The 26,142-nt window shown below is 47.2% G+C and overlaps 1 protein-coding gene across 3 annotated transcripts in view; it reads left to right on the forward strand.

The window, feature by feature from the left end:
• The window catches only part of LOC138521307 (sodium channel protein type 4 subunit alpha-like), a 3,496,387-nt gene that overhangs the window by 2,379,582 nt on the left and 1,090,663 nt on the right, over nt 1-26,142 (forward strand). For all 3 annotated transcript variants that reach the window (XM_069634046.1, XM_069634045.1, XM_069634044.1), the window contains one exon: nt 20,408-20,458. In XM_069634046.1, coding sequence (XP_069490147.1) covers nt 20,408-20,458 — 51 coding nt within the window. The remainder of the gene's footprint in view (nt 1-20,407; nt 20,459-26,142) is intronic.

Raw genomic sequence — 26,142 nt, forward strand, 5'->3', positions numbered from 1 at the left:
TAAAATAATTCTTTGAGTTCAATGACAATGGGCAGGTAGGCGTGGAGGGGGTCTGGGAGGTCTTCAAGGCCACGATCAGGGGGGTTCTTATAGGGCTGGGAGCGTCGAGGAAGCGGGACAGAAGTGGGGAGGAGAGGCGCCTCAGGGATAAAATTGAGGCTATCCAGCCCAGGGGCAAATTGAGGTCCCAGATGTTTCCGGGGAAGTGGGCTGAGCTCCAACAAATCAAAGCGAAACTCGCGTCTCTCCTGGTGGGACAAACTGAAAGGAAGCTGTCCTTCCTCAAGCAAAAATACATGGAGAAGGGCGAAAAGGCCGGAAAATCCTAGCATGGAGGCTTCGCAAGCTCAGGGAGAGTTGGACGCGCTTTCCCTGCCAAATGGTGAGTGGTGTCGGGATAACCTGGGGATAGCAGACCAATTTCGTCAGTATTATGAGCGCCTGTACAAAACTAAATATGAATGAGATGGGACGGATATAGACAGTTTCCTTGAGCCGTTTCCAATTCCTTCCCTTCCCCCTGAGAAAGCCGCCCCCTGGAAAGTCTTATTTCGCCCCAAGAGGTCATAAATATTATTGGTGCTATGAAAGCAGGTACTACTCCGGGGGATGACAGATTCACGATCTTCTTCTATAAATCATTTCGCAATGTCCTGCCCCATTTCTGGCTAGACTGTTTAACAGTGTTCTCGACTCGGGCCACCTCCCTCCATCTATGCTCTCGGCCCGTGTTGTAGTAATTCCCAAGGAAGGGGAAGGACCCGAGAAAGTGTCAGTCATACCATCCCATCTCCTTGCTTAACACAGACGTGAAGATATTAGCCAAACTGTTAGCAAATAGGTTAGCTCTTCATCTCCCGGCATTGGTACATCGCGTCCAATTGGGTTTTATCCCAGAGAGGCAAGGAGGTGATAATATCAGGAAGTCGCTTGGTTTGATGAATGAGGTTGCCCTTAAAGGGAAGAAGGCTTATCTTCTGTCATTGGACTCGGAAAAAGCCTTTGAAAGGGTCATGTGGGCCTACCTGACCAAGGTTTTAGTGAAAATGGGGCTGCGGTAAGATTCCGTAAAATGAATTGCAGTGCTGTACAATGGTCCGTCGGCCAGTGTGGCAGTTAATGGTTTGACCTTGGCTCCATTCTCCCTTTCACGAGGCACTCGGCAGGGCTGTCTGATCTTGCCCCTTCTCTATGCGCTGGCGATGGAACCCCTAGCCATAGCTGTAAGAAGCCATCAGGGGATAGCAGGGGTCCGGCATGGTGAGCTTGATTTCAAGCTTTCACTTTTTGCGGATGACCTCCTAGTATATGTTACCAACTTTTGGCAATCGCTCTCGAACCTTCTAGATCTGATTAGCGCTTTTGGCTCTTTTTCCGGGTTGAGAATTAACCTAGCAAAATCGTGTTTGATGCCTATGGGCAGCGCAGACCTGGAAGTGGGGGGGAGGGACGCCTGGGAGGGTAGTAGAATTGAGCGGGAGGCTATGCCTTACTTGGGTGTGTTGATCCCGAGGGACCTGACTCATCTTTTTGAAGTTCATTTCCCTCCCGTTCTTGCGAGGATTGTCGCAGATCTCCGGCGCTGGTCTCCCTTGACGCTCTCATGGTTCGGCCGTATGGCATCAGTTAAGATGAACATACTTCCTCGCCTGCTTTATTTGTTCTCCTATCTCCCAGTCGCTATTCCGGACTCATTCTTTAATGCTCTCCACTCGGAAGTGCTCCGGTTCATTTGGAAAGGAAGGAAGCCGAGGGTTGGGCACGGAACTTTAACTCTCCCTAGATCGTATGGGGGCTTTGGCCTGCCTGATTTCCGACGATACCACAAGGCGGCTCAGTTAAGGGTGTTCCTGGAGCATTAAGGGACGAGATGAGGACCTATTGGTCATATATTGAAGATGTCCATGTCCACCCCAGAAAAGTTAGGGATCTCCTATGGGCCGTGGATATACCGTTCCCAAAAGTGGTAAAAATGCATCCCACTTTGTTGGTGTTGTGGTCACTGTGGAGAAAAAACAAGGGAAATGCAATCCTCTCTTCCTGGCCCTCCCCCCTGTCCTCGGTGTGGGCACCCCCTTTTGAGTTGGGTAAGAGGAATCTTCGGGGGACTCAGGAATGGTCAGATGGGGGGTTGGAGCGAGCAGCTCAACTGTTCCAGCAGAGTGTATTTATTGATTATGATAGCTTGGTGGAATCTCTGGGTGCAGCTTCGATCCCTATTTTTGATTACATACGAGTGCAGGGTATCATGACGGATCCCCAGTGGGTGGATGACCTGACCCGCTGCCCCACTCCGCTAGAAAGAGTGGTAATTGAATTCAAAACTAGGAAGGGCTCCCTCTCTAAAATTTACAGTGCCCTGATTACAGCAGATGTAGAGTCCAGATAGGGCATTAAGAAACAGTGGAAGAGATGGGTGGAAGGGGAAATAGATGAGTCTACCTGGGCGGCCATTTTCAAGGCTCTTTTCTCTGGAACCCTGTACACAGCGGCAATGGAGCATAATTTCAAGATGCTTCATGCATGGCACCTGTAACCAGAGAGGCTCGCTAGAATGTATTCGGGGTCTTCCCCGCTCTGCCCAAGGGAATGTGGTCAGCATGGGTCCTGGTTCCACATTTGGTGGGGGATGTCCCGTTACCCAATTATTCTGGTCGGAGCTCCTGAGCTGGATTAAGGAGATTACTCGTGCTGACCTGCCTCTACAGCCCCTTGTATTCCTCTTTGGCGTTCCGGCCTCGAACGAAGAGGAGGCATCCCTGACGTGGGTGGTCCAGCAGGCCATGCTGCGTGCGCGGAGGCTTGCTCTGGCACAAAAGTGGAAAAGCTCTGTGATGCCATCTAAAGCTGACTGGTTAGCAAAACTCTGGGCGATCTTCACATATGAAAAACTCTCAGCCCTCACTCACAACACCATGAACTCGTTTCTGCAAGATTGGATGGTAGTTCGGCTCCATGAAGACTGTGAATCAATGAGACTCTGAGTTCTGAGAAACTTAAGTAACCTTCACCATGTGTAGTGTTCCCTATCATGGCATTGTCCCCTTTTGTCTTTATGAGGCGGGCCTGATTCGTCAGCAGTGACTGCTAATTGGGCCCGACTTTGTGTGATGTTTGACTCTCCATTGTTCCTCTGGGTACGGTTTTGTATGAGCTGGGGGGGGGGAGGGGGTAGTGTGGGTTTTGGTTGGGTGTTCTTTGACGTTGTTTTCTATCAGTGTTATTTTGGCTATGTCCTGTTTCTTGAAAATGGTAAATGCTTCATAAAAAAAAATTCATGTGGAAAAAAAACATTTGTGGATCGAGAGCAAAGAAAATAAATTCCAATTTGATTGAATATGGCAATAGCCGGATCTTCTCAGAGCATTTATTGTGAAATAAAAGTACTTTACAAATTGTACAGTCTTGCTGTTTCCTTTTAAGTACAGTTTTATATTCCAAATTGTGACACGCGGTGTTGTGAGATGATGTGTGTTGATTTCTGGGTTCTGCGTCACGTCACGTAAGTGATGACTGGGTGCGTTTGGCTACGCTGACCAGTAACGTCACGGAGAAAGGCAGAGAATATCACTAGGTTTGGTGATGTCAGGCTCAGGGGCGGGGGATATGATTTAGTGCCGCAAGGGCAGTCCTTCTTGGGCGATGCAACAACGGATAAGATTATCACAAAATGGCCGCGCCCTGTTGCTTAATTTCACATGTGTACAAAAGTGGAAAACTACGATAAGGTGCATAGGAAATGTTTGTACGATCTATCAACATATGCTTAAAAACACATGCCCGAACCCTAGGAACAATAATATTTCTGAGCGCACTATTTCTTTAACGATGGCATTTTTCAACTTCAAAACACAGATAAGTGTACAAATTATTTGTTTTATTTGTTTATTTATAAATCAACACACAGGAGCTTATACATACATATTACTTATAGCTTCTCAAAACATATAAAGCACAGAATCCCCTCCCCCACCCCCAATGTTCCATAGTGGGCACCATTCTCGAGTCTCATTCGGCCTGGTCCGGCGGCAGCGACGGATCGTCCATAGAATTAAGGGTTCTGGCAATCAGGCTTGGTTTAAATTTCAGGGCTGGGAAGTTCTGGTCATAATCTCATACTGGTGCCCAAATGTCCACAAATCGATGAAGCAGTCCTGCTTTAGCTGCAGTGACCTTCTCAGCTATCAGAATATCCCAGAGCTTGACCCAGCAGAGGGTCATCAAGGGTCCTTCCGCAGATTTCCAAGTGTGGGCCACTGTGATTTTGGCTGCCAGCAAAAATTGGGATATTAGGGATGCTCTCCTCCCTGATCTCGGGTATATGTCTGGCAGCGGTATCTCCAGGAGGACTTGCTCAGGTGTTAGCGGAATGGTCACCTGAGTGACGTCCTTTATAGTGGCTAGGCAGTGAGACCAGAACTCCTGTACTCTGGTGCAGGTCCACCACATATGGAAGTATGATCCGGGGAGGCAGCAGAGACGCCAGCATTGAGGATCCAGGGCCTGTTAGAAGTGATGGAGGCACAGGGGGGTTAATACCATCGCAGAAGCAGTTTATGGGCGCACTCCCGGTCGGTGATGCAGCGGGATGCTGTGCGTGTTCTAGACCATATGTGCACCCACGTGTGATCTTCTATGGCATGCCCAAGGTCCATCTCCCATTGGGACATATAGGAGAGCCTGGAACGGAAAGGGTCATCTTGTAGCAGTTTATAAAGGGCTGAGATCTTCCCCGGGGCCGGCAGGTCATTCACTGTTAGCTCCAGTGCAGTAAGGGGGCTCGTGACCGCTGCTCGGGTCTGGGGGTGGGAGCACCAGTGCCTGAGTTGGGCGTAGGAGTATCTGTCTGTCTCTGCTAGCTGGAATGCCAATTTACATCGTTCAGAGGTTAGGGGGGAGTACCGATGAAAGAGTTGCCCCAGTCTTTCAAGGCCTCCTGCGACCCAGTTCCTGAAGTTCCTTGGATGGGCTCTGGGGGAGAAAGCTGGGTTGAGGAAGATTGGAGAGAGTGCACTCAGGTCTCACGGAATGCCACGATGCCTGCGGGCCCACTCCCAAGCCTTTATCGATTGTTTTGTGGCAGTCAGTATTCCCGGCCAGCTCCGGCATAAGGCGGAAGGGAGAACCGGGAGAAAGCGGAGGGGGAGAGGAAGGCAGGATTGCTCAATCTCCACCCATTTCGGCCGCCCCCTGGCGAGCCCCCATGCTTGGAGGTGAGCTAGCTGTGCTGCCATTTGGTATTTTCGGGGGTTGGGGACCCCCAATCCACCCAGTCTCGTGCTGGTCATCATCGATCTTCACGGGATACGTGCTTACTTCCCTTTCCAGATGAAGTCAACCATTTTCCTTTGGAGCCGCTGTAGAGGGAGGAGCGGAATTTGGGCTGGGAGGGAGGCGCAGGCATAGAGGAAGCGAGGGAGTAGGTTAATTTTACATGTCGTGATGCGGCCTAGCAGGGAGATTTCTTGCAATTGCCATCGGGTCAGGTCCTTCTCCAGTTCCTCGAAGAGCGGCGGAAAGTTAGCCTGATAGACCTTCGTTGGGTGAGCAGGGATCCGGACCCCCAGGTACGGGATCGAGTGGGTGCTCCACTGGAATGGGCCTCGTTCCTCTAAGGCCTCACGTCCGGCTGGGGTCAGGCCCACTCAGAGTGCCACTGACTTTTGGAAATTAATGTCAAATCCCGGTACCCTCCCGAAGTCGTGGATTTCAGCCAGGGCCGTCCTCATGGAGCCTTCGATGTTCGTGATGGTTAGCATAATATTGTCTGCGTAGAGGGAAACTTTATGTTGCTCTGAGCCAATCTTCAGGCCACTGATCCGGGTGTTTTTGCGAATTCACCGAGCCAGCGGCTCCATGGCCAGGGCAAAGAGCAGCGGGGATAATGGGCATCCCTGCCTCGTCCCGCATGTGAGATGGATCGGGTCCGATAGGCGGCCGTTGACTCTGAGCCTGGTCCTAGGGGCTTGGTAGTTCGTGAAGATCATCTTCCCGAAGGTCGGGCCAAAGCCGAAAGCTTCTAGGGTGAGGCGCAGGTAAGACCAGTCCACCCTATTGAAGGCCTTAGTGGTGTCTAGCGCCAGTAGGGCCAATTGTTGGGAGTCCTGATTGGTGATCTCTATTAGGTCCAGTGCCCTGCGGATGTTATGTTTTGTCGACCTGTAGTTTATAAACCCTGTTTGATCTGGGTCTGTGATGCTCGGAAGGATAGGTGCAAGACGGTTGGCCAGGATCTTAGAGTATATATTGGCATCGTCCGGGCATGGGGCTCTGGTTTTCAAGCTTTTGATTGCTGCCTCCACTTCCTCTGTTGTAATGGGCGCTTCGAGTTCTTCCCTGGCTGCCGGGGTCAAATGCGGGGGGGCCGCCTCTTGGATGGCTTTGGGGAGGTAGTGTTCGGGGCCGGACTCGTGCGGCCCGGGAAGGATTGGTCTGAGGTGCCGGGCGAGTCCGGACAGAGAATCGATGCTGCGCTGATGGTGCGGGAGGTGCCTTTATATGAGAATTGTAGCGCTGTGGGGAAGAGCCACCGGTAGCGGATCTGCTGGTCTCAGAGGAAGAGTGAGAGTGGACGAAGCATCCTGCGCTTCTGGAGAGTTAGAGGGGAGAGGTGCTGGAAGATCTGTAGAGGGACGCCCTGGAAAGAGAGCTCATCCTTTGATCGGCCCATTGCTGCGATGGCCTCCTTAGTGGTGTAGAAGTGGACTCTTGTAATTACATCCAGAGGGGGGTCTGTGTTCACTCCCCGGCGGGGGCGTAATCTATGGGTTCGATCAAGTAGAAGTTGGGCCTCGTCCAGGTCCGGCAATAGAGACTGGAAGAAGCTGCTTACATATTCAGGGAGCTCCTTGTCAAGGATAGATGAAGGCATCCCTCGGATGCGTAGGTTGTTGCAGCGTGAGCGGTTTTCCATGTCTTCCTGTTTAAATTTGAGAATTTCGGTTCTCTCCATTAACGTCTGGACAGTGCGCTGCATCTCCGTTAGTGAGTTGGAGTGATCTATGGCCAGGTCCTCGGCCTCCCCCATCCCCTGCTCAATGCTACTGACCCTTTAGTCAGTTTGTTCCAATTTAACATTGAGTTCCGTCATGCAGGTTCTGAATTCTGACTTGATGTCCGACATGAAGGCCTGGAGGTCCTCTTTGGTTGCAAGCATCCCTTTGTCGTCTGTCGCCTTCTGAGGTGTAAGTTTAGGGGGGGGTCTGTTTTCTTTCCTTTTTCCGAAGCCTGTAGCATGGTGGAAATGTCAGCCGATTTGGAGGACTTCGATGCTTTGGACATGGCTATGGAGTGAGGGGGCACGCTCCGGGGGCCCGGGCCGGGATCCGCGTGCCACAGGGACCAGGAAAGGCGAAAGCCAAGGCAAGCGGGGATGGAGTGGGCTGGAGCGCCCCAGGAGGTTGAGTAGGTAGGAAGAACCCCCAGTCCTTCAGGAGGCGGTGTAAGTCGCCACGGGTCTCCAGGTGGCCCTCTGCGGCAGAGACCAGGATGCAGTTGGCGGTAGCAGGCTCTCCCCGGCTGGCGAAGAAGGGAAGTGGGCAGGGGTGCCCCAGGAAGGCAAGGGAGGCGTCACGGCCCCACAAGGAGGGGGCAGCGTAGATCTGCATGGACTAGCAGGCCGCTGGGGGGGGCAGATGTTGCGAGCCTCAGAAGGCTAGGACACCCCCAGCAGGGGAGACCTCCAAAGGACAGCTGAAGGCAAATGGAGCCAGCAGGGAAAAAAAGAGAGAGTCTCCAAAGCCCTCGATGCAGGAGAAAGCAGGGCCTGCCACGTCTGTTGGAGGGCAACAGGGCTCACCTAGGTGGCGCGCGGTCCCCTCGCGAGGGCTGCGCTATGAATGGTAGGCTGCGGGGCCCTTTTCCCAGGAGGGCGTACAGCAAATTCAGCTCCTCGTCCCAGGCTCCTGGTGCGTGGATTATGCGGGTGGCGGGCTCACCGAGGCGTCGGGCGGGGTCCAATGACGGACAGTAGTCTGGGCCCCCGGGCGAGCGGGGCAGGGGCCGCCAGCGCCCCCCTAAAGCGCACCGGAGAGGCTCCGATTTCTGATGTCTGCCGTGTGCCCGGGAAGAGGAGTTGGCAGGGTGCCAAAGCGTGGGCTCAGGGGAGCGGCCGCCATCTTGGTTGCGATGCCGGCCGCTGGAGGAGCGATTCTTTTGTCGCGTTTACAGCGATCCTAGGGGCGTTAAGCTCCCAGGTTGCAGGCGATGGTGCTGGGGATATTCCCCAGTATTTCGGTATTCATGGCGGGCATAGCAGGAACCCGGAGAAAATTGCTTTTAGCCGCTGGCCCATGCAGAGGCCATTAGTGGAGCTGCCTCATCGCTGGCGCTCCAGGCCACGCCCCCGTACAAATTATTTCTAATTATATAGTGATGGTTTTGTGAACTAGAACATTAATATTTTTTAAGGGTTTTTATTGACGTGTTTGTGGGTGCTAGGGCTGTTCCTTTCTCTCTCTCATCTTATATTGACCCTCAACCCCCAACCCAAACATCCTTGATCCCTGGGCTTTGTAGATATCGAAGGTTGCCCCCTATTGTCTTATACTGATGATGGAGATCTAAAGGCAAAACTGCTTTTTTCTACGTAAGGCTCCCTCAGGGACTTCCTAACTGTCCCTACTCTATCCGGATGTTAGTGTTCTATTGGGAGTTGGGATTGTGCCACAAATACCCTGTTCAATTCAGCCTCCATCGGACATGTTCACTTTCAACCTTTCCCTACACTTTCATCTTATCCTCTCCTGTCCCTGCGATGTTCTCACTTCTCTTAGATCCTGTCTACACCCATGGACGAATTTACAACAGGGCCGACTAGGCACAGGCCTAGGGCGGCAGATTGCCAGGGGCGCAGCATTTTATTGCAGTTTATTTTGAATTTACTGGTTGTCATGTTTTAAATATAAAGCCAATTTTGTTCCTCTGAGTCTGGATGACTGGATGATCCAGAACACTATGGGTAATGTTGAGCTTTTAGCAGTCATTCCACTCTGACAACTAAAGTCTTTGATGGCCAAACTTGTACATATGCTTGAAATTTACAAAAGCTTATTGTTAGGGTGCCATTTGTTTATTTAAAAAAAATGGGAAATGCGTAACGAACCTAGCATGTTTTACTTATTTAGTGATTCAGTCATACAACTCGCATTGACATATATGACAGATATAATGTTCTTTGGTCATTCTTATATTCCCAAAATGCTCTTTAATATGCAAAACAGCCAAAACCTCATTGGTTTTATTGGTGCCACTTCACATTATCTTTGGAGTTCTTTCTAATCAATACACAGATATACACTCTGTTAAGCAATCACTTTTATATTCAAATACACGACAAAAATGAGGGTTTTCCCGTCAGAAAAGTAAAGGTTATAAATGATGCATCATTTTACAATATTAGACATATGTAAAGCTTAAGTGCAGCACAGAGTTCCCACAGGTGGCACTAAAATGATGTTCAGAAGCAAACACTCCTTTCCCTTCCCGGCCCCACATTTCAGAGGTCTGTGGCCGCCCAAAAGGTGCAAGCATGAAATAGATCATAGAGAAGTTAAAATGTCAAAGAGTAAATCTGAATGCACAATTGCATCAAATAACCTGTGAAAGGATGCCCAAAGCCATAGAAGGGAGTGAACAAAAATGGTGTGCCAAAGGTACAAACTGTTTCACAGCTGTAAAGGTGTTCAATAAAGATATCCATTCAGCCATCTTTACAGAAGCTGCTCAGTGCTAAGCATCCCTGCAGAGTTTATCATGTGTCTTTGATGACATTCTGCTGCACGCTCAGTACTACCAGGAGAACCAACTGCAAAGTATGTAACACAATGCATAACTCTGATGCTTATAAGTAATCTTTACATTAATTATATTTTAAATAAAGGTCAGACTTTTACTATGAAACAGTACTTCAGACGACAGAAGGACATCTATATCTGTACTCACATATCTCAAAATGTTCCTATGTATTGTAGAGTCCAACCAACTCTACAGAGTTACCAAACATTTTAAATTACCTTAAACGCAATATGGCAAGACCCTGGGCCCACAAAGTAATATTGTTCTTGAACGCCCAATCCATTGCTCAGTTTTACTCTTGGAGTGTTGGATATTTGGAACAATTGCACAAACAGCAATTATTTAAACAGTATGTACCACATCAATTTTTATAAAAGGGGGCTGCATTATGCAGCTATGAGGAATGCTTTTGGTTCCCACACATGAATGTTCAGTTCCTATCCATAACTCCACCATGAGAATGCACAGCCAAAGATTCCAAGAACCTTCGCCAACTGTCTTTACTCTACTGAGGTGTCTGTGCCCAGGCAGAGTTTACAAACTACCCTTGTGATTTTGACATATTTTAATGGCGTTCCAGCTCAAGGGATTGGAGGTGCATCGGCTGCAGCAGGCAACTTGCTTTATTTCCATTTTTCCCCCTGCTAACACCAGAGCTGTATACATGAGAAGGGGGCTGAGATTATTTTATTCAAACATTTTCATAAGATATGTTTTTACCACTTGCATATTTTTCATATGTAAACTTTACCATTTGACAAGAGTGGATGTAGAAATTGTGTTATGTTGTATTAATATTACAGACCAGTCTAGGTGCTTTTCATCGAGTGACAGCAGGCAATTTGTGAGAGAAACCAGATATTGGCATTGAAACCAAAATTCCTCGTTCCAACCTTCCCTCACTTGTGTCCATTTGGAAGACATCTTATGTTAATATTGCTTCCTCTAAAAGAATGTTTTCGGACCTAACCGAATGCAGACAATTAGCCCTACCAATTACTTCTAGTGCACTCAACTGTAGAACACAGTGCCTTCTCCAGATCTTGGGATGCAGAGATCTGAAAACACTCTTTCAACTAACATAATATAGAAGATGACAGGCTTGAATAAACAGAGAGCAAGCAATAACTTCCCTGCAACCTTAAAAACATCATTATAATATTATGGAGACAAAATGGGGGACAAGATGGGGGAAAAGGGGGGGTAATTTGGACAACACGGACAGAGTTTGTTGAAGGGGCAGAATCTGGTGAAGGTGCAAAGTCTGGCAGAGGTGGAGTGAAGTTGGGGGGGGGGACATGCACTTATTTGGGCCTGGGCCTAGAGCAGCAGAAAGCCTAAATCCGACACTGTCTACACCCTTTGCTGTTATTCCTCCCTCCTGCTCACCCCTAATCCCTCCTCCATGCCACTTCTCCCTCCTTCACACTCCTAATCCTGCTCCCTCCAACTATTAGCCCTCCCACTAAACCACTCTTCCCCTGACAAGAACCCTATCCCTCCTTCAAACCACTGCTCCCCCCTCCAAAACACTACTACACCCACAAAATCACTTTTCACTACTACTCCTTCCAAACCACTACTCCTCCCTCCAAACCGCTACTCAAACTCCCTCCTTTCAATCAGTACCATCCACTTCACAAGCACTCCTCACTCTAACCCCTCTACACATCTGCTACACACACCCACCTTCACACACACACACACACGTACACGCGCACCACAGTACCACTTTCACTCTTTAGCCCATGTCTCACTCCAAAATTTGCTTCGCAGACCAGCACGCCTTCCTCCCTTCTGCTAGTATATTGGTTGTCCTCCACCACTGACCTCTCCCCGGATAACCCACAATTCCTGCTTCCTGCTCCTCCCTTATATTTCCCTTCTTTCCTGGGGATTTAGCTTCTCTCCCTGGCCAGTCTGGCACTGTTTTTCCCACCCATGGCATGCATGTGCATTGCAGAGGCATAAGAAGTGGGCTACGCCACTCCCACTTTACTCACGCTGGGTTGTCGCGGAAAGGCCATGGCAGCGGAATCAAATAAGGACTCGTGTTAGTATTATAGGGTTTGGTTTTGGTTCTGTCAGGCTTGCTTTAGCCGGGCCACGGTAGGGCGTCTGCCCATTCAGGTTTTTCGGGCTCTGGTAACCCTTGTGACTTCTCCAGACTTGCGAGTTAACGTCTCTTCATTTCCCAGGGCTCCCGAAAGCCCTCTGGCCTTCAGATAGGCTTGCTTTATCAGGGCCTTGGTAGGATGTCTGTCCGTTTGGGTTTTCTGGGCTCCCATAACCCTTGTGTCTTCTCCAGCCTCTTGTATCACTGTTCGCCCCTCTCAATGGCGTTACCTTTTTGGGGGCATTTGCTCCCCTTACGCTGCTCAGCTTGCCCGCTACCGCACTCCTTATGTGCAGATTGGGGATCCAACTGGTATCAGCATCAGTCAACGGGGCCCAGGCCCACAACGGCTTCAGTGTGGTCATGCCACCAAGCGGGACAGCCGCTTTACTGTCTCTCTCCCGACCGTGGCATCTTCATTGGTCAGGATGCCAGCCTTCTGGCTAGCGATTCGCTCACTCTCCACGCTGCCTCCAGCTATGCAGTCTAGCGTGGCTCCGCCCCTCAAGGATGTCTTCCTGTCAGAGGATCCCTCTGTGTAGGAGTCTCTCTCTCCAATTCTGAGTTACTTGTGGTTCTATGTACGTCATCACAATCAAAAAAGGCGTGTTGTTCCTCTATGACTGTGCAGTTTAGGCAAGATCCAGCATTAGCTGAAGCCAACGAGATTTAAGAAATGTCACTTTCCGGTGGATTCAAAACAGAAGTAATAACAGTCTTTCCAATTCCATGTAGGCAGACAATGTACTCTGGGCTGGGAGTTTCGTCTTGTAATGTGAGTCCTTGTCCCCATGAGGGGAGTCACTCCCAATGAGGTCAGACTTGCCCATACCCCTGGGAGGGGCTTTCTGAGCAAAACCACCCCCCTAGGCTCAAAGGGGGTGGCTCCCCTCTGAGGAGAAGGGACACATAGTCCAGATGTGTCACACAACAAATAGGCAATATGCACTGAACATGCAAACATGCACCCAAAACGCGACATACAGACAAATTACATCCACATTGTTAAGCAGTTTACACTAAACAAGTTAAGCACTAAACTCTGAAAAAGTGTGTTGTGCAAACGTTGGGTATGAAAACTTTCAGGTACACCCATCACTCCAAAGGTAACAAACTGTAAAGTCTACAGTGGTTGGAAATGCTTGTCCAAATCCCAAATTAAGTTTTCCCCTACTACAAGAAACAACAAAATGCAACTTTACTACACTACACCACTACCTCACAACACTCACTTGAAATGTGATGTAGTTTACATCTATTTTATAGTTAAAATGTGCCTTGTTAAGTAGCAGTTTTGTGTGACCCTGCACATATATTTCCCACTTAGAGTGTGCAATTCCTTTTCTGTATTACTGTGTTTTCCTTCTAAATTCTTTTCATGCCATATTTTTTTGTTCCTCAAAAATGAAGGAAGATTTCGGTGCTTCTTATTCATATATGGGCTAGTGTATTTCCTGTGCATTCTGTGTATCCACAAATGTTTGTTTGTATTCCTATGCGTTAGGGTGTTTTCCCTGCGCATATCCGAATGAACCAGGTGGAAGTCGTAAGTGTGTCTGTTTATGCATACATTATCTATATCTGCGGCTAGCTCCAAAGAAATACAGTTGTTGGTCGTTTATGTGTATTGTGCACATGTGTTTTCTGTGTATGCCTGAAGAAATATGTTTATTTATCATACATTGGTGTTTTGCATATGTGTTATCCATCTCTGTGTGCATTCTGAATAATTCTGCATGGTGGTCCTTCACGTGTGTGTATTTGTGCCTACATTATCTGTCTACATGCGTGTTTGTGTTTGTTTGACTGTAATCTGCATGCCAAAGTTATAGATACATTTTGAAATGTGATTTTTCTGAGTTGACAGGATCTGATTTAAAAAATAGTCATGTGCGCTATTTGTGCTACTTAAGATCTAAACATATTGCTCTTTGACTCTTTTGATCCTCGATTTTGTTTCCTTCTTCCATAACCTGAACTAATCCTAGTCTCTAAAGCTTAACAAAGTCAACAAACCTCAGAAGGACACTCACACCCTGTGGGTGACTATCTGCATAATCTAGCCTAGCAAGTGGTTATGCCTGGCAAGCCATCTCCATCACCCGAACGTGATACAGCTCCTTTCCCGTTCTCACTCCTGCTAAAATAATCAAGTTGACAACAAGCGTGAACATTGGAATGCTGAACACTAGATCGACAGCCGAACATGCTACCCTCATAGACAAAACATCTATGCCATGTCTGAGACATGGCTTACGGCTAATTTCACCACTTTCATAGACATTCTCATCCAGCGTGCTACACAATCCTAGCTAAGAACAGAACACATCGTCTGGGGGGGAAGCATTACACACATTTCCGTAGGCTGCGCAGGCTCATACCACACCTACAGCTTCCTTTGAAGGTTTACTCTGTAGAAGCTCCTTAATCTTTAACACTAGACTATTCATTACTGCCATTTAGAGGTCTCCAGACGATTCAGCGTCCTTCCTCAAAGAATGGCCAGACTTTGTCACCAGTGAACAATCTATCTCAGACAGTATTCTCCTCACGAATGACCTGAATAATTAGTTGGACTGTCCTTCTAACACCACTATAATTTATTTCTTGCAATACACCAAAAGCACGAATTGCAAGTTTCTACCAAAACCTATTAGACCTGCAGGCACACTCTGGTCTGGGCTCTAGTCTCTCCTCCAACCACTTTTAGGCATCAGAGAGACTCCACTCCCTTATACAGATCACTCCCTGATGCAGCCTAAGCTGTACAGAGTCATCACAAAAAATAAGCCTTCCAATATAGTCACCAGAGACCCCATTCCAGATCAATCCATTAAACGGGTCATAGCCCCGACCTTCATGGAAGTCTGTTCCTCATCACTGGGCAATTAATGCTATTTAAAGTACCTTGGAAGAAGTTATCACCAAAGCGTTTAACACCTTGATTCCTACAATCCTTAAACTGCTGACATTTTCTACCAAAGCCAACAACAAGTCATACCAGGCAACTGGCTATCCTCAAAAGGGCCAACTAGAAATGTGAGTGTAAATGACAGAAATAAAAGCACAAAATGACAAGGCTATTTGCATTAAGCATATGATTTAGACCTCTGCCTAACACTTGGGACAGTGTGTGAGGTGGTCCAAGGGGATGGTTGCCACCCCGAACTAGTAGATGATGGGTGCAGAGGAGGTATATGGGGGATTCCCACACCACCCTTAGTTGGTTACCCACACTAAGGACAGGTGGTGGCCACAGAAGCACTCACCACCCTCCGCCACTCAGCTCAATCTATGGAGAAGGGAATAGCCATCAGCCCCTTTTTGGGAAAATCTACCTATAATTGATCTTGACATTAAGGGAGTGCTATGCCACCCCTCTAGCTAGACCCACACCCTCTCTATGGAAATCAAAGTATTTCCCTTTCCAGAGACAGACTTGCAGCATTCCCGATTTATCAGCTAGTATTTAGAAACATTTTCTTCCTTGGCACCGTTACCAAGGGAATCAGCTAAAGCAATTAATGAGACCAGCACAGCTTGTGGGACTCCTGCAAAAAAACAAGCAAGACTCACAAAACAATCAAAGGACAAGCAAGGTTTGCAGAGGGCCCACAGACGGGAGAGCAAGCACACTTTGCAGGAGGCTCGCAAACACGAGTGCAGTCCCTGAGACTTCTGCAAAAACAAAGTTGCACTTAAACATTCTAAAGAACAGGAAATGTATGTATGCCTACCACATGGGCAGGTAACCAAACGTACATGACTCTCCTGCTCTCACTAGCATTTTAGGGAATAATATTGCCAGTTTCCACTGATGGATGCTGTCTAGCAACCAAAAGACAATGTCAAGTGCTTATCGAACGCTCCCAGGGCTTCCAATTCAGATGCTGGGGAAACATGGGGTCAAAGTTCAAAGCAGGTCATGCTAGCAAAGCTCCAGGGGCAAGAGGAGGACACCCACATACTCAAGTTCACTGTAAAATCCCAAATGGCGGGATGCCTTAATGTAGCCTTAAGCCATACCCCTGTCAGCCCAAATAACCCCAGCATATGGCCCAATCACATGCTAGCTCTGCCTGCACTACACAGATGTAATCCATGACTCTAAGCAACCCCAAGACTATACAAGCCATTTCCTTCAATCTATGAGGGCGGGGTGATTCAAAAGGAGCTGGAGGTAGGTGTTTGAAAGTGATTGGTCAGTGACAAGTCTTTTGAGTCGAAACAAGGTGGAAGGAGGTTGATGGAGTTGGAGGTAGAGAGATTTATTGGATACGATGGAGGAATACCCACTGGAGAGAGAGTTATTGGAGTAGGATGTGGAAGGATACCATATGGAGAAAGGGGTATTAGAGGGGGAGGAGGGTTACCATCTTGCGAGGAAGGAGGTAGGAAAAGGGTTACCATCTAGAGAGAGCTATTAGAGGAAGAAGAGGAGGGATACCGTCTGGAGATAGAGTTTATGGAGGAGGAGGGATAATATCAGACCGGCAAACTACTAGTTTGGTTGTGGGGTGGCCGGATTGACCTGCAGCTTGGAGATGCCGGTAATTCCGGAACCCCACCACCACAAAATACTGGTATTAAGAGCACCGGTATTACCAGTGCCAGTAATACCAGCAATTCCCCACATGGAGTCGACTCCATGGAATGGCGAAGTCCATACGCTTACTGCCACTTGTGATCTGTCAGTAAATCCGGCGGACCAAGTGGCATTAACGTTATACCTGTCTGGTGGTATCCCACCGGATTTACCGGTGGGATATCACCAGACATGTAATGAGTCTCGTAGTCCAGTACAGAGTCTGGCGCTGATGTCCCAAGAGCAGGGGCTCGAGATCCAGCTCAGTAGAGTGCAGAGAGGGTGAGTCTGTCTTTGGAACAGACTACCCAGCACATCCAATTTTCTAGAGGAGAAACTGAGGCTGTGTCTATCCAGCAGCATCTTTGGGCCTTGAGGACCTTACCGACTATCAGCAGAGAAGACGATTTGAGAGCCCAAAAACCTGCAACCTGGGCAAAACAACAAATAAGGGCATTGCGGGATGCAAACCAAGAGCTCTGTATTGATTGGTTTAGGGGAATTTTATTCAGAAACTTTCTTGAAATTAAGACCTTTGCGCTCTTTACTACCCCTTTCGATTACTTGCCCCCTAATGTGCAATTGGGAATGCCCAAAGGGACTGTGGCATCTGCTAAAGTGATGCTTATTTTTCTTTACTTGCCAGTTGTATTTAGTTTCCCCCACTTCGCACATCAGGACCACATTAGAATGTGCTGCACTTGATCTTCTTGGGCTCTCAGCAGCGTTTGACACTGTTAGCCACGTCATCCTATTTGACAGATTACAGGCCCAAGAAATCCGAGATTCGGGCTCAACTGTATTATTTAGTTCTTCACTAACAGACATCAAACAACCTAACTCCCTCCTTACTTAACAACTGCACGCCCAGTGAGCATAGGAGTACCCCAAGGCACCTGCCTCTCACCCCTTCTCTTCAACTTTTACATGACCCCTCTGCCCTGGCTCATCCACTCCCACAACATCACCTGTTATAATTACGCCGATGACACACAAGTCATCCTGAGGATTCCCAAATCGACCTCCGACCCTCACCCTGACCTAGCAGCTTGCCTTACAGACATCGACCTGTGAATGATGATTAACCATCTCCTTCTCGACCTGGGGGAAAACAGAGATCATGGTGCACAGTAAAACAGCTCTAGTCCAACAACCGTCTCCCTGGCCACCCTCCCTCACCACCCCACCTCCACCTCTACCTCCACCTCTGTCAAAAACATTGTCTGCACAATGTGCTCTGACCTAACTCTGTCACACCAGATTAACAATGTATCCAAATCCTGCCACTTCCACCTTAGGCTTCTGAAATCCATCTTCCCTTACCTCACTTACCCTAATAGGCTGGTAGCAATTATGTCCATTGTCATGCCCAGACTCAACTATGCAAACTCCCTTTACCTGGGTGCACCAGCCTACCAACTAAACAAATTCCAAAGAGTTCAAACCTCTGCTGCCAGACTGCTCCTTGCCCTCGGACGAAGGGATCACATCTCACATAGTCTCCACACCTTACACTTGCTCCCAATTGGGCGACGGGCACCTTAAAAATCCTGTGCATTACTCACTGAGCTGTGCACAAAGCTGCCCCCAGATATATACAAAAAAGATCATGCCTTACCTCCCAAACTGCAGTCTAAGGTCAAGCACTGCCCTCTTCCTAGTGGTCCCTTCCTCCAATGCAACTCGGATCGGAGGGTCCGCCGACTCAACCCTGATGCCAACAATCAGGCACTCACTGCCTCCCCTCATTCAAAACATCCTAGAATACATGCCATTCGGGAAAGCACACAGAATCTGGCTTTTCTCCTAAATGGTCCAAAGGACGAGTTTGACCTTCGCTCCCCCACGAAACCATGCCTCCGGACCAACCGCTGCAGCTAAGAAATGGCCTAGAATCCAACACTTTGGGCAGGTAAGAATGACCAAGACACAGAACCCGGTTGCCAGTAACAATTGTGTTTAACATTATGATCATGGTGGCTCCTTACATGCTCGGCAATGAATGCCCAGTAGCACCTATGCACTATAACGCGTTGATTGTGTTTACCCTTTATTTGTCAGGAAATTAATGCCCAGAACTGCAAACCTGGGGCATAGTAGCACTTATGTTCTAATGCTATGATTGGAATTGATCTTAATTTTCTACCAAGTATGTAAAACGGGAGGAGTGCCCTTATTGTTAGGTCCTAGAACCATGAACTAATATAACAAAAGATTGACCTAACAAAATGAATCTTGTGCAATTTACGTATATGCATTATTTCATATGTGGCTTTCAATGCCTACTTCTTTCAAAAAGTGGTCTGACAAACCAATCAAAGGAGACAAAAGGCTGTGTGAAAGTGTGCTAATCACACATGCTTTCTTTTTATTATCTTATTTTCATGTTATATATGTTCTTAATGTTTTTTCACCATTTATTTACAACTAAAGCATTTTGCTTTCTGAAAAATGTCTTGACGAAAATAATGTAACGCAGTTCTAAAAACGAACATGTACACTTTACTAAACAAAAAACATTACCTGATATGAAGACATACAAATATCTGAAATGAAAGAAAATACCTTATCTAAGTGTCACCCAACAGGAAAGAGACACACGGTTTGTTAATACAAACAGTGTGCAAAATATGCAAAATGTAGTACAATATGCACATCACGCCGTTACTTTTCAAAACAAGGGCCCCTTATTCAATACCTGACCCATCATGTGTTGTCCGTTTAACATCCATTACAACAAAGTTTACGCAGACAACATTGCAGTTCAATGCTTCAATACAGACAATTCTTAATGCAGGAAGCAACAAATTTCAACAGAATTTAAGGCAAAAATGTGGTATCGAGATTGCTGAACAATGGGCTCTGTGTTCTTTTCTCTGCCTTCAAACCCTCAATGGTCCAATTTAGTATAAACCCATGTTGGCTAGTTCAAACATGGTACCTATCCAAGGTGACGTTGCTAGATATTAGCTAATAATTCAGGTACTGTATTGAGGACAGCAAGTTCTGCTATCCTTCTTCCCTGGATGTTTCGGCTTATGTTGCTTGAAGTCTTCCTCTGGAACAGGAATGGGTAGGTTCTGTGTGGCACTGAGTCCCCTTTTAGTCATTATGTCATACAGCGTGGATAGACAGACCATTGTGCACTGCTGAATGCAGCCAAAGTTGTACTAACCTGTAGTTATCCCTCTCCCGACACCGATGGGGCGGAAGCAGAATGGGGGAAGGGTTCTCTTGCGCTGAGAGAAGCAGGTGGAGTCCTAAGGACCGTGTGTCTCTTTCCTGTTGGGTGACAAAGGAATAAGTGCCAGAGGGAAATGTATCAGTATCTAAATCGGGATCTGTACCCAAGAACTTCATTGACCCATATATGGGGATCATACCTGTAAACTCAGTTTCTACGCATCTCACTGGGTCATGGGGAGTATGTGCACCATGGTTGCAGGAAGGTAGAATTGGGATCACAGTAGACGGCCTGCTCCTATATAGACCTAGAAGGAGCATTGGGGAGACACAGTAGTGAAGGAGAGATACGTGCATGACCCTGCAAAGACAAAGGAGATGCCGGGTTACGGTACAATAGATCTGGAGCAGATGAAATAAATCACAACACAACACTGGATTTAAATATTACTACAGTACTACAGTTAGTGTTTTGCTTCTCTCTCCCACACTACCCTCTTTCCTTTGCTATTTCCCCCTCTTTTCCTCACTCCTCTTTGCCCACTTTCCCCCTACCCTTCTTTTCCTCCCTCTTCCAAGATGTTCTTTGCTATGACTACATTAATACAAATATTATTGATTGTGCCAATGCTTCATTTAATTGCGACAACTGTGACGTTGTTTTGTATTGCAAAAGTTAAAAATCATTGGACTTCCCGTAACTTACTACACATTCTATCTTTTTGCAGGATACTGTAAGAGGGATGAATGCCACATGCACGCAGCCAACCCAAGCAAAGGTAATTAGAGCAATAGAATGTGCCTGCATGCACAGGACAGGGGACAGATTTCAGGCACCTTTAAACAGCTTTTAAAGTAGAGCAATCTTAAAACTATGCATGCTACATGGTACATAAAATCTCCTTGCATTCACAAATGTACCTCAGCAAGAATACTGTACAACAAAAGCACATATATACCCAATGCCAGCATACTCCAAAGTTCAGACTATACCAAACCTTTCCACACACAATACACTGAGAAACTCAACATCTACGCAAGCCTATGATCCAGCAGAAGTAAGGGCATGTGTAGACTTGAACTCAGCTGGTGCAAGAAAGAAACAACCAGAAACCAGTCCATCTCTGTCCATGCTCCAAGACTCTGGAACTTCCTCGTACCAACACCAGACTCGCCCCTTGCGTCTACATTTCAGGAAGAAGCTCAAGTGCTCTTTCTACAAGAAATGGCTCCTCCCTAAAACCTCATCCCACTCCCCTCAACTCCCCACCTTATATGGGTGATCTGCTACCCACAGTTTCCTTCCCTGGTTGCTTGTTGATCGCTTCTATGGCTGCTTCCCTCACTGTCTCCTTCTCCTATGATTTGAAAAGCACTCCATTGTTCCCCGAAGCCAGGCCCATGCCCAACAAATGCCAAAATATTAATACTCCTAATAATAATGATGCACACCACCATGTCATCATTAGACATGTACACTGCACAACCTGCTTACACAAAACATACGCTGTGCACAACAGACACGTACAATGCAGAATCAAACCTGCATGGGAAAGTCAATAATACGCTTTGGCTATCATATGTCAACTGCATCCTCAAATGGCCAAATAATGGCACCAAATGCCTGGTATAGGCAACATACTTTAGGAAGTTTCTCAGCATGAGCAGGTTATGCCATCATATGCTAAGTGCAGCCTCAAACATACCAGTAATTCCTTTATATGTTTGGCAAGTCATCATGTCTAAGATATAGTCTGCCACATTGCAAATGCGGATCTATGTTCTTACATTGCCATGTTTTTTTTTTTTTGCTGAGTTTTTTTTGCTGAATTTTTTAAATAGCCCCCACCCCTTTCCTATTATCGAGTCCCTATTCTACACACCCCGCTACCCTTTTTATCCCCTTCCCCAAGCCCCCCATATTTTTCACTGAGTTTTTTTTATTCAGCAAAAAACTCAGCGAAAAAAAGCCTGGCGATGTAACAATGTAGGTATTGGATTTGGGGTTTTGCTCTGGGTGCAGCTACTAACAACAAACGGGCAATGGAGTTAATAAATAAAAAATTGTCCGACAACACCGAATCATGTGTGACTAAATTTCATTTATTTACGGAGGTGGCGCAGTACAAGTGTGTACCAATCTGTTAATGTAACAATATAGTACCACAAATGCAGCCTTAAAAATCCAAATAATGCCTTCATAAGGTATAGCCCCAAAGGTCCAGGATCTACCAATATATGCCACTCTTGAAGACCGGAAATATGCCATTGTAAGCCTGGTATAGTCATCAAACGTAAATATGCTTTTGATTGTTTGAGTGATTTATGCTTACTATCAAAAGACCTACTAATAAAACTCGTCAGCCAACAATAAGCCTTACACTTTGCACAGGGTTAACTGATATCATTATCAGATCTTGCACCACTTCAAACTTCAAAGCTTCACCAGGACAGCATTCTCAGATAAAATTCAGCAAAACATTGAGAAGCAAAGGGAGCACCCATTATTCTCTTCAGCAGAGGTAACATGTGTTGCTAAAAACCTATTAGACTTCCATGGCTAAAGATGCCATAGCTACAGAACAGTAATAAAGTTTATTTTATTATTTTTTATTTTATTGTAAAACTTCAGAACAGTAAATCAATACTGAGCTTTTGTTACATTGTTAGACAATCACCATTGTCAGTGCTCATTTTCCAAAACATTTTCAAAATCCAACTCAAAATCGGAGCGAAGTCGGAGTCAAAATCAGACTCAAGATCAAGATCAAAGTCATTGGGGGTCATTACGAGTACAGCGGTAGGGGGTTAACGGCACCGGTAAGGATGCCAGTGCCTTTAACCCCCCTACCGCCGCATTCCGAGGTCCCTTAGCGGGTCCAATAGGGCCGGCTAGTTTTACCAGCCACCTTTAGCGGGACCCGTTAAGGGACTAGGGAGCTAATAACGGGCCTGCAATGTGCGGGCCCGTTATTAGCTGCTTCCCCATTCCCATTGAGCCCTTTGGGGGATTGAATGGGAATGGGGAATGGTTTTCGGAATGGGGACTTACCGGGTCCGCAAGGGTCGGAATGTCCCGGTAAGTCCCCATTCCGACACCACAGACCCGGACACGGGTTTGGAGGCAGCCATGGTGCTATTAGCTACCTCCAAACTCGTAATGACCCCAATTGTCTTGACCAAGATCGTAAGGCTTATTTCATCTTAAAGTTGGTCAAGAAGCTAATTAGCAGTATGGCCACAGTTTGAATCTTTCAATATTTGACCGTCTAATCTTTTAATTTCATTTCACTTTCTGTTAAACACTCAGAATCATGTCTAGATAGATAGTCAATTAATCGACATGATAGCTTGATGTTTTGGCCTGCTGCAGCGTAATCCCACCATTCTTCCATGTCATTGTTTTGTGGTTTAAAGCTACTCAAGTGTAGGTTCTGCTGACTGTTTGTTCCAGTGCAAGCAGTTATTAAATGCTTTAAAGACTCACTTTCTCCAGTGTTTCAGAATCTACAGATGTTATCAGTGATTTCCTTATTCCGTCTTAACCACAGCATTTCCCTATTATTCAGAGCATTTAGCCTGAATCCAAGGAATTGATTTCTGTGGTGACGTGATGGACAATTTAGTTGATATTTCGGGGGATCATGTAGCTTAACTTCTCCTCTTGATGATGGAAGCACAGTTTTAAGTTTTCTGTGCTTCTCTGAATGTATAATCCAGTCCCAGATTTTAAGTTTTTTTGTTGCATTTTGTGGACGATCAAGTAGCTCCGATCTGCTTATACAGGCTGCTTCCATGATGGCATCTAGCTTTAGCTTCCACATTTGTATTAGGTTGGATTGGGTCCCTTTATTTTCAATCGCGAAGATTCGATATGCCGGAATTTTCCCACCAAGATACATTTTCCTCAAGGAAGTAAGAGATTTCCATATAATTGTCATGTATAATGAATTGGTGGCCAATTCATATGTCAGTGCAATCATTGAAATATATTTAGGGAGCCTCAGAGCTTGGCGCCAAAACGTGTCCTCTAGTCTAGTCGAAGGGATTGTGTGTTCCGACGTATTCGTTATCTTTGATAATACGTTTCCAGCTTACTGGCCTCGGAAATATTTTTCTGTAGAGGGCGCTGCGCGTCGACGTCTGCCGAGTCGATGTCCCTCGACGGCCACCGTATCGGCGCCGACGTCACCATGCCCATAAATAGCAACGCGCTGTGTCCGTTGCTCAGTTCTGTTTTTCCGTGCTTCGTGGGGCCTCGGAACGTCGTTGCTCAGTTCAGTCAGGATAATTATCTATTTCTACTCGAATATACCTGATAGTTCTCAATGGCTTCTTCATCAGAACCGACGACGCCGCGATCCGGCTTCAAGAAATGTCGAGACTGCGGTAAAAAATGTCAATAACGGATCCACACAGGATCTGCTTATGGTGCTTGGGATCCGAGCACCATTGTTCGAAGTATGAGGACTGCATGTCCATGACGGCGAAAGCCTTGAAGGAGCGCAAGGGGAAGCTCGAGAGAGGTAAGTCAGCCAAAACCTCCTCGAAAGTTTTGTCGGCTGAGTCGAGGCATTCCTCTCCTCGCTGTCGAAAACATTCCCATTCTAGATCTCAAAGCAGCGCCCACCATTCGTCGAGATCAAGACACTCAAAAAAGAGACGTTGAAGGTCCCATTCCTCGTCGTCTTCTGTGTCCCCAGAAAGAGTCTCCTGTCCCACCAAACACAGTTCTCAAGCTGAGTGGGAGGAATTCAGAAAGAAAATGTTAAGCGTCTCCGAGAACGTGGCCTTGACCCCCTCGAAGACAGCTGAGGGTGATACCCCGGGTGAAAAACCCAAAAAATCAAAACGCTGTGAGTCGCAGCACCCGGCGAAACATTCCACCCGAGAGCGCCATGAGCCATCGGGTAGGAAGGCACCGTCTTCGACACCGTTGTCGAAGATTCCTTCGACGCACGGATCGGCGCCATCGATGCCGTTGTCAAAGGGTTCCTCGACGCATCGGTCGATCGACTCGAGGCCATCGTCGACGCCGATGAAAGAGAGGACCAAGGCCACCCCACAGCCAACGTGATTTCAAGGGCCTCCGGCACGACGCCGAGACCGTCGTCGATGCCCTCGAGTAGGATCCCGATCCTCTCAAGTTCTTCGAGACCCTTTCCAGTTTTTTCGATGCCGTTTTCGGCGCCTTCGAAGCCTGTTACATCGGCGTCGACGACATTGACGTTTTCTCGTCCAATAACGACGAGTTTGGCTCCTTCTGCCTTAGAAATGGGTTTTACTCCATTTCAGAGGTCAGAATACCCTGGACTTTCTTCAATTTATGAAGAAGGGGAAGATTCTGACCAGGAAACATTCGGGTTACAGAGGACCACACTGCCTACTGCAGAGGATTTCACCTCTGAGGAAAGAAGGCTGAAGGAACTACAGGAGTCACTACATGAGGCAAGTGGGCTGGACACTTCCCCAGAAGTTGAATTTGTTAAGCCAGACCCAGGGGAACATGCCGAAACACCATATAGAACCCTGATGGCAGGAATAATTGAGTTTATGGGTTGGTCTGCGCCTTCACCTGTTTTCCAAAAGGATGACCTAACAGATATATTGGACAAAGGCCCACAGGAGGACACGGTGGTCCCCTTCCATGCAGCCTTACAAAGGAAAATTGCATCTAATTGGTAAACTCCCGAAGCCGAAGTTATCCCTGCAGTCAATAAAAGATTGTCAACCAAGTATAGGGTAGCGGCTGCTGACCCTGAATACCTGTCAAAACACCCGACCCCAGAGAGCCTGGTGGTTCAAGCGGCAACTTCATCTAGCAGTAGGACCGCTTACCCTACTGTCCCACAGGATAGAGATGACAAGAGGTACGACTCTACGGCAAAGAAAGTCTTCTCTGCCTGTAGTATGGCGTTGAAGTCCATCAACGCCACCTGTACGCTCGCCAGGTTCAGTCACACACTATGGGAGTGTGCTTCATCAGCGGCTGACTGCATACCCGAAGGAGAGGAAAAGGAAGCCTTCCTTAACATTATTAAAGATGGCAAAGATGCCATGTGCGAATCACTTCAAACTGGCATCGATTCCGCTGACAGTATCAGCAGGGCCTTGGCGGCAAGTACAACAATCCGCAGGCATGCGTGGTTGCGAAAGTCGGGCTTTGCCCCTGATGTACAGGCCAGACTTTTGAATATGCCCTTTGGCGGCTCTTCATTATTCGGGAAAAAGGCTGATGACAGTCTGGAAAAGTTACAGACTTCTAAAGCAGCAGCACAAAATCTTTAGGAGCTGCTATCCGCCAAACTCCTTTTCGCCCCTCAGGAACCTCTGGGAGAGGAAAGTCCTTTCGCTATTATTCCGCATTCGGGAAAGGCAGAGGACAGCCGGCTCAAAGAGGCCAAAGGAGATCCACCCGAGGTGGACGGGTCAAAAGTACTAAGAACGCAGCAGCAGCAGGTGC

The sequence above is a fragment of the Ambystoma mexicanum genome, chromosome 13 (assembly GCF_040938575.1).
Source record: "Ambystoma mexicanum isolate Mex_15411 chromosome 13, UKY_AmexF1_1, whole genome shotgun sequence".
Classification (NCBI taxonomy): domain Eukaryota; kingdom Metazoa; phylum Chordata; class Amphibia; order Caudata; family Ambystomatidae; genus Ambystoma; species Ambystoma mexicanum.